Raw genomic sequence first — 13,358 nt, forward strand, 5'->3', positions numbered from 1 at the left:
CATGCTGCCCCAAGATGTGGAGAGGATGTTTCCTACAGTGAGTCTAGAACCCCAAGGCACAGCCTCAGAATAGAAGGACATCCCTCTAGGAGAGAGATGGGGGGGATTTCTTTAGCCAGAGGATGGTGAATCTGCGGAATTCATTGCCACAGGCGCAGTCATTGGGTATATTTAAAGTGGAGGTTGATAAGTTCTTGATTAGCAAGAATATCAAAGGTTATGGGGAGAAGGCTGGAGAATGGGGTTGACAGAGAAAATAAATCAGACATGATCAAATGGCGCAACAGACTCAGTGGGGTTAATAGCCCCATTCTGCTCCTGAGTCTTCGGTAAGAGCTTTTCCATTGTCCCTAACGTACCAGCCTCTTGCAGGACATTCCACGCACCTACCATTAAAAACCTACCTCCGACATCCCTCACCATACTTTCTTCCCAATACCTTATGCCTGTATTGGCCATTTCCATCCTGGGAAAGTCTCTGGCTGTCCGCTCTATCAAGTCACCTCTCGTCCTGCTGCTCTCCAATGAGAAAAGCCCGAACTCACTCAGTCTATCTTCATAAGGAGCATTCACATGGCGGCTAGCCTAACACAATTACAGCGTCAGCAATCCAGGTTCAATATCACCACTCTCTGTAAGGAGTTTGTACACTCTTCCCATGACGAAGTGGGTTTCCTCCGGGTGCTCTGGTTTCCTCCCACAGTCCAAAGACGTAGGGGTTGTGGTTAGTAAGTTGAGGGCATGCTATGTTGGTAGCAGAACCGTGGCAACACTCACACCCAGTGCATCCTTGTTGGTCGTTGATGCTAACTTATTTCATAATGCTTCGATATACGCGTAATAAATAAAGCTAATCCCGTTCACTACTTAAATGACACCATTGCCTGCCCAACAGCCATATTGGGCTCCTCATCTTAGAAAGGATGTGTTGAAACGGGACAGGGTTCAAAGGAGGTTCAAGAAAATGATTCCAGGATTGAAAGGCTTGTCATGTGAAGAGTGTTTGATGGCTCTGGGCCTGTATTCACTGGAATTCAGAAGGACGAGGGTTGACCCAATTGAAACCGAGCGAACAGTGAAAGCCCTCGATAGAGTGGACATGGAGAGGATATTTCCTATGGTGGGGGAGTCTAGGACCAGAGAACACAGCCTCAGAATAGAAGGGTGTCCTTTTAGAACAGAGATGAGGGGGAATTTCTTCAGCCAGAGAGTGGTGAATCTGTGGAATTCAATGCCACAGGCAGCTGTGGAGGCCAAGTCTTTACGTATATTTAAGACGGAGGTTGGTAAGATTCTTGATTGGTCAGGGAATGAAAGGATATGGAGAGAAGGTAGGAGACTGGAGCTGAAAGGGAAAATGGATCAGCCATGATGAAATGGTGCAGCAGACTCAATGGGCTGAATGGCCTAATTCTGCTCCTATATCTTATGGTCTATCGATGGAGCTTTTCAATCTCTCAGGATCATAAGAAAATGGTGAAAGGCCTTGATAGAGTGGATGTGCAGAGGTGGTTTCCTATTCTGGGAGAGCCTAGGACCAGAGGACACAGCCTCAGAATAGAGCGATGTCCTTTTAGGACAGAGATGAGGAGCAATTTCTTCAGCCAGAGGGTGACAAGTCTGTGGAATTTATTGTCACAGGCAGATGTGGAGACCAAGTCATTGGGTATATTTAAAGTGGGGGTTGAAAGTTTCTTGGTTAGTAAAGGCAAAGATTACGGGGAGAAGGCAGGAGAATGGGGTTCGGAAGGAAAGTAAATTTAAGATTTAGGATTTGATTGTTTGTTGTCATTCTTCAGTGCACGGGCGTAAGGGAGAGCAAAGTGATTGTTACTCTGGATCTGATGCAGCATGAAGAAAACCATCCTGATTGAATGGCAGAGAAGGGCCGAATGGTCTACCTCTGCTCCCGAGACTTACGGTCGAAACCTCGAGAGCCAGCGGGCGGTGGGGGAAGGCACCGCCCAGCCTTTGAACAGCAGTCAGTCAGCGCAGAGCCAGGTCACGACCTCTGCGCTGAAACGCCAGTCAGCCAGAGCAGACGCCATAGTTCACTGCACTGCCTGCAGACACAATGCTTGTGCTCGAAGGATGAATACGCGGTCCTTGGGAAAGGGTGCAAGGTCACCACCCCTCCTCCCCTGTCGCCTCTGTGTTGCCGGGGCGACTGCACACTTGCCAGCTTTTATTTAAAAAATGTACAAAAGTTTATTCAAACTGACTGCAAAATCACAAAACACTATACTGTATCCAGACCAGATAAAACTCACTACAGTTCAAATTAAATTCTAATGAGCACGACCTACAACACACTTGAGGCCCGAGAGGGCCTCTGCACTGGGAAATCCCCTCTAGTACCCATTAACACCCAAGCACAGTCTGGAAAATGGGCAGGCAGTCGGCTTGGGCAGAACCCTTGACTGCCCACTGCCTGGACCTGTGAGTGGTCACCTTGGCTGGGCCCAGGGGCAGGCCAATCAGAAGATCCCACAAGAAGCCCTTCCCCACCCCCCACCGTACTCAGCGACTGTAAATCAGGGGCCCCAAACTGCCCCACAACCTCTCTGACCCCTATCATCAGGCAGGAGGTACCACAGCATTAGGGCAAGAATTGTTGGGATGTGAGAGCTTTTGGTACATTGGCCTTTATTAATCAAATTATTGAGTATAAGAGCTGGAATGTTATGATGAGGTTGTATAAAGCATTGGTGAGGCCGAGCCTGGAGTATTGTGTTCAGTTTTGGTCACCAAATTACAGGAAGGATATAAATAAGGTTGAAAGAGTGCAGAGAAGGTTTACAAGGATGTTGCCGGGACTTGAGAAACTCAGTTACAGAGAAAGGTTGAATAGGTTAGGACTTTATTCCCTGGAGCGTAGAAGAATGAGGGGAGATTTGATAAAGGTATATAAAATTATGATGGGTATAGATAGAGTGAATGCAAGCAGGCTTTTTCCACTGAGGAAAGGGGAGAAAAAAAAAACCAGAGGACATGGGTTAAGGGTGAGGGGGGAAAAGTTTAAAGGGAACATTGGGGGGGGCTTCTTCACACAGAGAGTGGTGGGAGTATAGAATGAGCTGCCAGACGAGGTGGTAAATGCGGGTTCTTTAATATTTAAAAATAAATTGGACAGATACATGGATGGGAGGTGTATGGAGGGATAAGGTCCGTGTGCAGGTCAGTGGGACTAGGCAGAAAATGGTTCGGCACAGCCAAGAAGGGCCAAAAGGCCTGTTTCTGTGCTGTAGTTTCTATGGTTTTCTATGGGAGACAGCTTCCTCCCTCAGGCCGTGAGTCTGCTGAACTCCCTGACACCACTCACGTCTCATCATGTACAAAGCGCCAATACATAAAAATCAACAGCACATTACAGGCCCTTCGGCCCACAACGTTGTGTCAGCCATGTAACCCACTCTAGAAACTGCCTTGTGCACAGCCCTCTATTTTTCTACCTCCATGTACCTACCTAAGAGGCTCTTAAAAGATCCTATTGTATCCACTTCCAGCACTGTCGCTGGCAGTGCATTCCACACACCCACCACTCTGTGTGGAAGAACTTAACCCTGACACCCCCTTGGTACCTATTTCCAAGCCCCTTAAAACTATGAATGCCCCTTTGTGCTAGTCATTTCAGGCCTGGGAAAAAGCCTCTGGCTATCCATGATCAATGCCTCTCATCATCTTACACACCTCTATCAGGTCACCTCTCATCCTCTGTTGTTCCAAGGAGAAAAGGCCAAGTTCACTCAACCTATTCTCATAAGGTACACTCTTATGTAGCACGATGATCCTGAAAAACGTTGTCTCGTTTTTACTGTGTACTGTACCAGCAGTTATGGTCGAAATGACAGTAAAAGGTGACTTGACTCCAATCCAGGCAACATCCTTGTAAATCTCCTGTGCACTCTCTATGGTATCCACAATAGTATTATACTGTCTACTTTTTCAACTTGTACATAAATGCAGCTTATTGTTTGTGGCAATATTAATTTATGTGTTGTGCACCTTGGTCCGAAGGAATGGTGTTTCGTTTGGCAGTACACACGTGTAGAGTTGAATGACAATAAACTTGAAATTGAAGTTGAGCTCGGGGCTGATGTGCAGCCAGATCTCGAGGAGCAGCTCCCTCAGCCACTCAAGAGGCTGTAATATAGACAGTACACCATCTCTTCCCGGCCACAGAAATAAACAGCTGGCTCGGGAATCCGTGAAGCAACTTAAGAATCTACGACATAGTGCTGCTCTATAGAACTGTGCAAAAGTCTCAGGCACGTATATATAGCCAGGGTGCCTAAAACATTTGCACAGTTCTGTAGCAATTTTATGTATTGCTGCCGCAAAAGAAAAACAAATTTCATGATATACGTGAGTGATGATAAACCTGATTCTGATATGGGTCTCTATTGTGGACTGAGAGTGGGAAGGGGGCAGGGAATGGGGAGCACCACAGAAACATTCTGTAATGATCAACAAACCAATTGCTTGTAATCAAATGACCTTGCCTGGTGTCTCAATATACATGCCATCTCCCACCCCTGGCACTCCTCCTCTGCCACCTGTCCAACACCTCTCCTAGGGCACTCCATCCTCCCCATTCCCAATATCCTTTACTCGTGCCAGATTTGCAAACTCTTTCTCTGCTCTCTGTTGACAAATACAGTACTGTGCAAAAGAACAGAATATAGCACCCTAGATATATACACACACACACATATACACACACACACATACACATATACACACACACACACATATACACACACACATACACATATACATATATACACACACATATACACACACACACATATACACATATATACACACACACACATACACACACACATACATACACACACACACACATACATACACACACACACACATACACATATATACACACACACATACATACACATATATACACACACACATACATACACATATACACACACATACACATATACACACACACATACATACACATACACACACACACATATATACATACACATACACACACACACATATATACATACACATACACACACACACATATATACATACACATACACACATATATACATATACACATACACACATATATACATATACACATACACACATATATACATATACACATACACATACACATATACACATACACACATATATACATATACACATACACACATATATACATACACATATACACATACACACATATATACATATATACATACACATATACACATACACACACATATACATATATACATACACATATACACATACACACATACATACACATATACACACACACATACACACACACATATATATACATACACACATACACACACATATATACATACACACATACACACATATATATACATACACACATACACATATATACACACACACATATATACACACATATATACACACACACATATATACACACACGCATATATACACACACACATACACATATACATATACACATACACACATACACACACACACGCCTAAGACTTTTCAACAGTAATGCATGTAACACTTTCCATCCAGGTCCCCGATGTAAAAGGCGCATTTTTTTTTTAAATGCATCTACACATGGTTCAGTCAGATTCCTCTTCTCCCATGCCCAGTAAAGGGGCACATTTAATTCAGTGAAAGCAGCATCACTGCTAGACAGGGAGGTGAAGGTGGCATCTGACAGGCTGCCCTGCTTCAGTCAGGGCACTGGGCACTGGGTACAGGAATTGTTAAGTTATGTTTCAGTTGCACAAGAAGTTGGTGAGGCCACTATCAGGAGTTTTGTGTATAGTTTTGGTCACCCTGTAATAAGAAAGATGACATCGAAGAAGGAAGAATGCAGAAAAGGTTCACCAGGATATGGCCTGACAGCGGCCTGAGTCACCAGGAGGGGTTGTGCAGACTGGGGCTCTATTCCCTGCAACACAGGAGATTGAAGGGTGACCTAATAAGAGGCACACAAAATCATGAGGGGGGCATAAACAGGTTGAACGGATAGCATTTACCCCAGGGACAGGATGCTAAAAGCAGGAGGCAAAGGTTTAAGGTCACAGGCAAGAGATTTAAAGGGGATATCAGGGGACAACAAGTTTGTCAAGTGGTGTGAGAATAACCCAAGCCTCAACGTGAACAAGACAAGAGAGATGACTGTGGACTTCAGAAAGGTGCAGGTTGATCGGTCTCCATTGCACATCAATAGCTCTGCCGTGGAGAGAGTGAAGAGCACAAATTTCCTCGGTATGCACATAATGGACCCACACCTCAGTAGTCAAGGCATAGCAATACATAACACTTTGAGGAGATCGAGGTGTGCAAGCCTCCTGACCCTATTCCGACAACTTCCTACAGGAGCACCATCGAGAATATCCTGTCTGGCTGAACCAGTGTGTGGTATGGAAGCTGCAAGGTTTGGGCCACGAGACCCTACAGAGGACAGTAAAAAAACGGCTGAGAGGAGTGGGGTCCCATTCCCCCCCCCCCATTTGCCCGCCACAGCACAGTATCTGAAGTGCCTAAAGCATTGTTTATTTATTGAGATCCGCGCAGAATAGGCCCTTCGAGCCCTGACACCCAGCAACTCCCGATTTAACCCTGGTCTAATCGTGGGACAATTTTGTTGTTGCTCAGTCGTTCAGTCCGGTCCGACTCTTCGTGACCTCATGGACCACAGGGTTTTCATGGCAAGATACGGAAGTAGATTGCCAGGCCTTTCTTCTGCACAGATACTGCTGCTGCCCGGGTTGGGACCCGGCTGGGTTTGAACCATCTGTATTGAAGTCCAGCACTGATGCCACTACACCACCAGCCGGCCCGTGGGACAATTTACAATGACCAATTAACCTTTGGACTGTGTTAGGAAACCGGAGTACCAGAAGAAAATCTACACGTTCCATGGGGAGGACATACCGCCTCCTTACAGAGAACATTGTAATTGAACTCTGAACTCCGACGCCCCGAGCTGTAACAGTATCACGCTAACCATAGGATACTGTGGCACCCGCCGTTTTTGGAGGATTGTTCAGGATCCCACAATCCCTGACCCACTACCATTAAGAAGGGGGTACAGGAGTATCAGGACCCGGATTGCCAGACTGGGTAACAGCTTCTTCCCTCAGACTGTGAGATTAATGAATATCCTGCACCCACTGAGGTCTTGTTACGAGGACAGCGAGCTATATACCTGTGCTCTACCAGCACTTTGAATTATATTGTATTAACTTATTGTTGTTGAAATACTTTGCTTTATGTGCTGGGTGTGATGTGTGTTTTGTGGACATGCTGTGGTCCAGAGGAATGCTGTTTCATTTGACTGTACGTATTTACACACAGATGACAATGAACCTGAAATTCTTGATGTTGCATTTGGTGGTGTGCATTTTGAATGAGCTGCCAGAAATAGTGATTGAAACTAGGCATATTATCAACATTTAAAAGCACACGGTTAGGAGAGGTTTACAGGGCTACGGCCCTAACGTGGGCAGATGGGATGAGATCGTTGCGCAACACAGTCGCCCGCAAGAAAACGAATCTCAGGGTTATATATGGTGACATGTATGTAACTTTGATAATAAATTTACTTTGAACTTTGAGACTGTCTGTTAAGATTGTTCAAGGTAATTTCCTGTACACAAGTGTAAAGGAGAACAAAATAATTTTTACTCCTGATCCTATGCAGGACACAATAAGACGAACACAATAGTAAAAAACAAACTCACAATAAATAAAAATACACAAGACAGCTTCTATACATCGATTGTGTCCATAAAGTGACCCAGGCACAGGAGTGTCTGTACACAAGGTTAGTTAAGGTTTATTAGTAGTTTCTTTTTCTATTTGCACAGTTTGGTTTATTTGGCACATGGGCTTTGTGTGTAGTTTTCTATTGATTCTGTTGTACTTTGTCCCATTGTGAATGCCAGTAAGACATTGAATCTCAGGGTAGTACGTGGTGACATGATAATAAATTTACTGTGAACTTTGGGGAACGGGAGCTGAGGAACCGAGGTTAGCATAGATCAGTTATGATCGTATTGTACCATTGGGAGTGGAGTGGGAGAGATGCTTGGATCCCTGTTCCTGCTCTTGTTTTCTTATTCTTGGCCGAACCTTTTTACCCGAACCCCACTTTCTCCCAGACTCTAAAAATCTATTCACCCACCTCCCACTCTGCTGAACAGGCCCAGGATGTGGTTCGAGGAGGGATGGGGCGGAACGCAATGATAAATTGGTCTGTGGTTCTCAGTGTAAGACCATAAGATATAGGAGAGAAATACAGTGTAAGACCATAAGATATAGGAGCAGAATTGGGCCATTCAGCCCATCGAGTCTGTTCTGTCATTCCACCATGGCTGATTTATTTTCCCTCCCAACCCCATTCACCTGCATTCTCACTGTAACCTTTGGCATTCTTACTAATCAAGAACCTATCAACCTCCATCTTAAATGTACTTGGTCTCCACAGCCATCCATGGCAATGAATTCCACAGATTCACCTCCCTCTGGATAAATAAATTCCTCCTTGTCTCTGTTCTAAAGGGACATTCTTTTATTCTGAGTTTGTGCCCTCTGCTCCTAGACTCCACCACTATAGGAAACATCCTCTCCACATCCACACTATCCAGGCCTTTCAATATCTGATAGGTTTCAGTGAAATCCCTCCCTCATTCTTACAAACTCCAGTGAGTAGAGGCCCAGAGCCAAAGGCTCCTCATACATTAACCCTATCATTCCCGGAATCATTCTCGTGAACCTCTGAACCCTCTCCAATGCCGGCAAACCTTTTATTAGGAAAGGGGGCCAAAACTGCTCACAATACTTCAAGTGTCTTATAAAGCCTCAGCATTACATCCTTGCTTTTATATTCTAGTTCTGCATGACGTGGGGGTTGGGAATCTGCTTTCCCCACTCAGAAATGAAGGTTCAGCCGTGTAGTGCGGTGGTCCAGCAACCTGGCTCCCCAACCACAATTTACCATGGTCCCAGTGTGACCATGTCCACGTTCCTTTGTCACCTACCCTGAAGTGTATTATAAACCACATGCGCAAATTCTATACCTCAGAGTGAGAGGCAAGGCTAGATGAGGTGGATATTTAGGTGGAGGTAGATAAATATTTGAATGATCAAATAATCAAGGGTTATTTATTTACTTTCTTTATGTATTTTCATTTTGTCATTGTTTGTACATGCATCGTTTGTCAGTTGTGTGTGTAGTTCTTCACTGTTGTATTTCTTTACTCTATTTTGAATGCCTGCAAGAAATTGAATCTCAGGGTAGTATGTGGTGACATACATGTACTTAGATAATAAATTTACTGTGAGCTTTAGGAAATGGGAATAGAGAAGAGCACACACACTAAATGCTGGAGGAACTCAGCAGGCCAGGCAGCACCTGCTGTAGCGTCTCGGCCTGAAACATTGACAGTACTCTTTTCCGTAGATGCTGCCTGGCCGGCTGGGTTCCTCTGGAATTTTGTGCGTGTGTGTTACTTCGATTTCCAGCATCTGCAAAATTTCTCTTGCTTGACAGAGGAGAGGAGGTAGTATAGACCAGTTATGATCATATTGTACGATGGGGCAGGCTTGGGGGGATCAGTAATGATGATATTGTACGATGGGGCAGGCTTGGGGGGGGGGGGAGATCAGTAATGATGATATTGTACCATGGGGCAGGCTTGGGGGGGGATCAGTAATGATCATATTGTACGATGGGGCAGGCTTGGGAGATCAGTAATGATCGTATTATACGATGGGGCAGGCTTGGGAGGGGGGGGATCAGTAATGATCATTTTGCACTTGGTGCCCCATTCCAGCTCATTTTCTCGTTCTTGGACAGATCTTTTCACTCCAACCCCACTTTCTCCCCGACTCCATAAATCCATTCACTCACTCCCCACTGTGCTGTACGGACATGGGATACGGACAGAGGAGGGATGGGGTGGGACCCAATGATAAGCTGACCTGTCATTGTCACACATAGAGATACAGTGCAAGACCATAAGACATAAGAGCATAAATAGGCCATTCAGTCCATCGAGTCTGCTGCACCATTCCATCACGTATGATCTATTATCCTCTCAACCCCATTCTCCTACCTTTTCCCCCATAACCTTTGATGCTCTTACCGTTCTGTAAGGAGACTCTGGCGTGGAATGTGTGGGTTTTCCCCGGGTCTTCCGGCTTCATCCCACAATCCAACGATGTACAAGGTAGGTTAATTGGTCATTGTAAACCGTCCCGTGATTCGGTTAGGATTAATCGGGTTTGTCAGGGCAGCATAGCTCAAAGGGCCAAATGGCCCTATTCCACGCTGTATCATTAAGTAAATAATCAATCGAGAACCTATCCAATTCCTCTTTAAATATACTCAATGACTTGTGGCAATGACTTTCATTGATTCACCACCCTTTGGCTAAAGAAATTCCTCCTCACCTTTGTTCCAAAGTGATGTTCTTCAATTCTGAGGCTGTGTCCTCAAGTCCTAGACAACCTCACTACTGGAAACATCCTCTTTGCATCCAATCTATGTAGACCTTCCAACATTTGATAGGTTTTAATGAGATCTCCCCCCCCCCCACATTCTTCTAAACTCCAATGAGTGCAGGCCCAGAGGCATCAAACGCTCCTCACATGTTAACCCTTTCATTCCTGGGATCATTCTCATGAACCTCCTCTAGACCCCCTTCAATTCCTGCATGCCCTTCCTTAGATTAGGGACTGAAAACTGCTCCCAGTACTCCAGACAAACTGTTTTGACATGCCTTGCATACTGATAATATCATCACAATCGTACATCGAGGCAGTACAAGGGAAAACACTAACTGAATGCAGAATAAATTGTCACAGTTACAGAAAGTGCAGTGCAGGCAGACAATAAGGTACAAGGGCCACGACCAGGACAAGTTAAAGTCTGTTCTGAGCCTTGTGGCCCATCAGGCTGGTGCTTATGCCAGTTTCCGTGGCGTGAGGCAACTGAGAGTTCGAGACTCCCCCCCCCCAGATAGGACGCCAGTCTATCGCGAGGTTAACCCCCAGCATTTGCCGGTACCCATTTTCATCTGGGTGGACTGGAACAGTGTGTGGTTAAGCACCTTGCTCAAAGACACAACACGCTGCCTTGGCCGAGACTCGAACCCACGACCTTCAGATCGTGAGCCCAACGCCCTAACCACTCAGCCGCCCGCCACACACGACCAGGACGAGAGCCTACCTTAATGTTCTGGAGGACCGTCAATAGTCTGACAACCGCAGGGTGGAAGCTGTTCTTGAGCCTGGTGGCACATGCTTTCAGGTTTTGTATCTTCACAAAAGCCCTTAAGCACATAATACCACCTCAGGAACAGCTTTTGGAAAACAGGCAAGGGACACTTTTTTTTAAACATTTAAAAAGAAATTAAGGTCAGGTAGAATCACTTACTTGAGGATTTTTACGTTCCAGTCATATAAGCTGTCGTTGACAAGTTCAACTGCATAGTTTCCTAGATGGGCAAGAGGATAAACAGATCAGGACTCTGCACTAAAGCTTCTCCAAACTCAATATTGGCTTCCACAAGTAATTCACACCCCACCCCACCGCCCCACCATCAGCTCGGCCTGCGCAGGTATCCGAGCGGGAAGAAAATGAGAAGACGTCCGACAAACAAATAACTACGATCCTGAGTGTTGTGCTTGGGAAGGCCATAAGCAGAATTAGGCCATTCGGCCCAGCCTGTCTGATGAGGTTTTAATTTATCACCTGCATATTGAAACATACAGGGAAATGGGTCAACAACCAAACACAAGATAAGTGTGGCTGGGGTCGGGGGGAGGGGGGGGGGTGCAGCCTGCAAGGGTCAACACACTAGTTCTGCTGCCAACATATCATAGCCTCAACATTCAGCATAACAACACAGAAAACAGCTAAACAAATTTCTGGCAATGAATTCCACAGATTTGTCACTATATATATTTATTATATATAGTGCTGAATCTGTGGAATTCATTGTCACAGACGGCTGTGGAGGCCAAGTCATTGGATATATTTAAAGTGGAGGTTGATAGGTTCTTGATTAGTAAGGTTGTCCCAGGACCGCGGGTGTATAAATACATACACATACACACTGACATACTAATCATGGCTGATTTATTATCCCTCTCCACCCCATTCTCCCACCTTCTCCTTGCAACCAGAGACAACATCACTAATCAAGAACCTATCAACCTCCACTTTATATATATCCAAATGACCTGGCCTACACAGCCGTCTGTGGCAATGAATTCCACATATTCATCACCTTCTGGTTAAAGAAATTCCTCCTCGTCTCTGTTCTAAATGGATATGCATCTATTCTGAGGTTGCACTCTCTGGTTCAAGACTCTGCCACTACTGGCAGATATCCTCTCCCTGTCCACTCTATCTAGTCCTTTCAATATTCAATAGGTTCTTATTTTTGGAATTCATTGAAGTGTACTACAAAATGGAAAGGGTTATTGAAAAGCACAAGTCAGGTGATGCATACAAGAAAATTTCCAAGTCACTTAATATCCCTTGGAGTACAGTTAAGTCAATCATCAAGAAATGAAAATAATATGGTACAGCTGTAAATCTGCCTAGAGCAGGCTGTCCTCAAAAACTGAGTGACTGTGCAAGAAGGGGACGAGTGAGGGAGGCCACTGAGAGACCTATGACAACTCTGGAGGAGTTACAAACTTCGGTGGCTGAGATGGGAGAGACTGTGCATACAACTACTGTTGCCCAGGTGCTTCACCAGTCACAGCTTTATGGGAGGGTGGCAAAGAGAAAGCCACTGTTGAAAAAAAAAGCTCAAATGAAACCTTGGCTAGAGTTTACCAGAAGGCACGTGGGAGACTCTGAAGTTAGCTGGAAGAAATTGAGCTTTTTTGGCCATCAGACTAAATGCCATGTCTGACGTAAGCCAAACATCACACATCATCAAAAAACACACCATCCCTACCATGAAGCATGGTGGTGGCTACATCATGCTGTGGGGATGCTTCACTGCAGCAGGCCCTGGAAGGCTTGTGAAGGTGGAGGATAAAATGAATGCAGTGAAATACAGGGAAATCCTGATACAGTCTGCAAGAGAACTGCGACTTGGGAGAAGATTTGTTTTCTAGCAAGACAATGACCCCAAGCATAAAGCCAAAGCTACACAGGAACGGCTTAAAAACAACAAAGTTACGTCCTGGAGCGGTCAAGTCAGAGTCCAAATCTCAATCCAATTGATAATTTGTGGCTGGACTTGAAAAGGGCTGTTCACTCATGATCCCCATGAAACCTGACAGAGCTTGAGCAGTTTTGTAAAGGAGAATGGGGAAAA

At 45.1% G+C, this 13,358-nt stretch overlaps 1 protein-coding gene across 2 annotated transcripts in view; it reads right to left on the reverse strand.

Moving 5' to 3' along the window:
• LOC140211900 (ubiquitin-conjugating enzyme E2 Q1) overlaps window positions 1-13,358 on the reverse strand; it is a 104,235-nt gene that overhangs the window by 25,221 nt on the left and 65,656 nt on the right. For both annotated transcript variants that reach the window (XM_072282090.1, XM_072282095.1), the window contains exon 7: window positions 11,456-11,516. In XM_072282090.1, coding sequence (XP_072138191.1) covers window positions 11,456-11,516 — 61 coding nt within the window. The remainder of the gene's footprint in view (window positions 1-11,455; window positions 11,517-13,358) is intronic.

This window comes from Mobula birostris, chromosome 2 (genome assembly GCF_030028105.1).
Source record: "Mobula birostris isolate sMobBir1 chromosome 2, sMobBir1.hap1, whole genome shotgun sequence".
NCBI classification, from domain to species: domain Eukaryota; kingdom Metazoa; phylum Chordata; class Chondrichthyes; order Myliobatiformes; family Myliobatidae; genus Mobula; species Mobula birostris.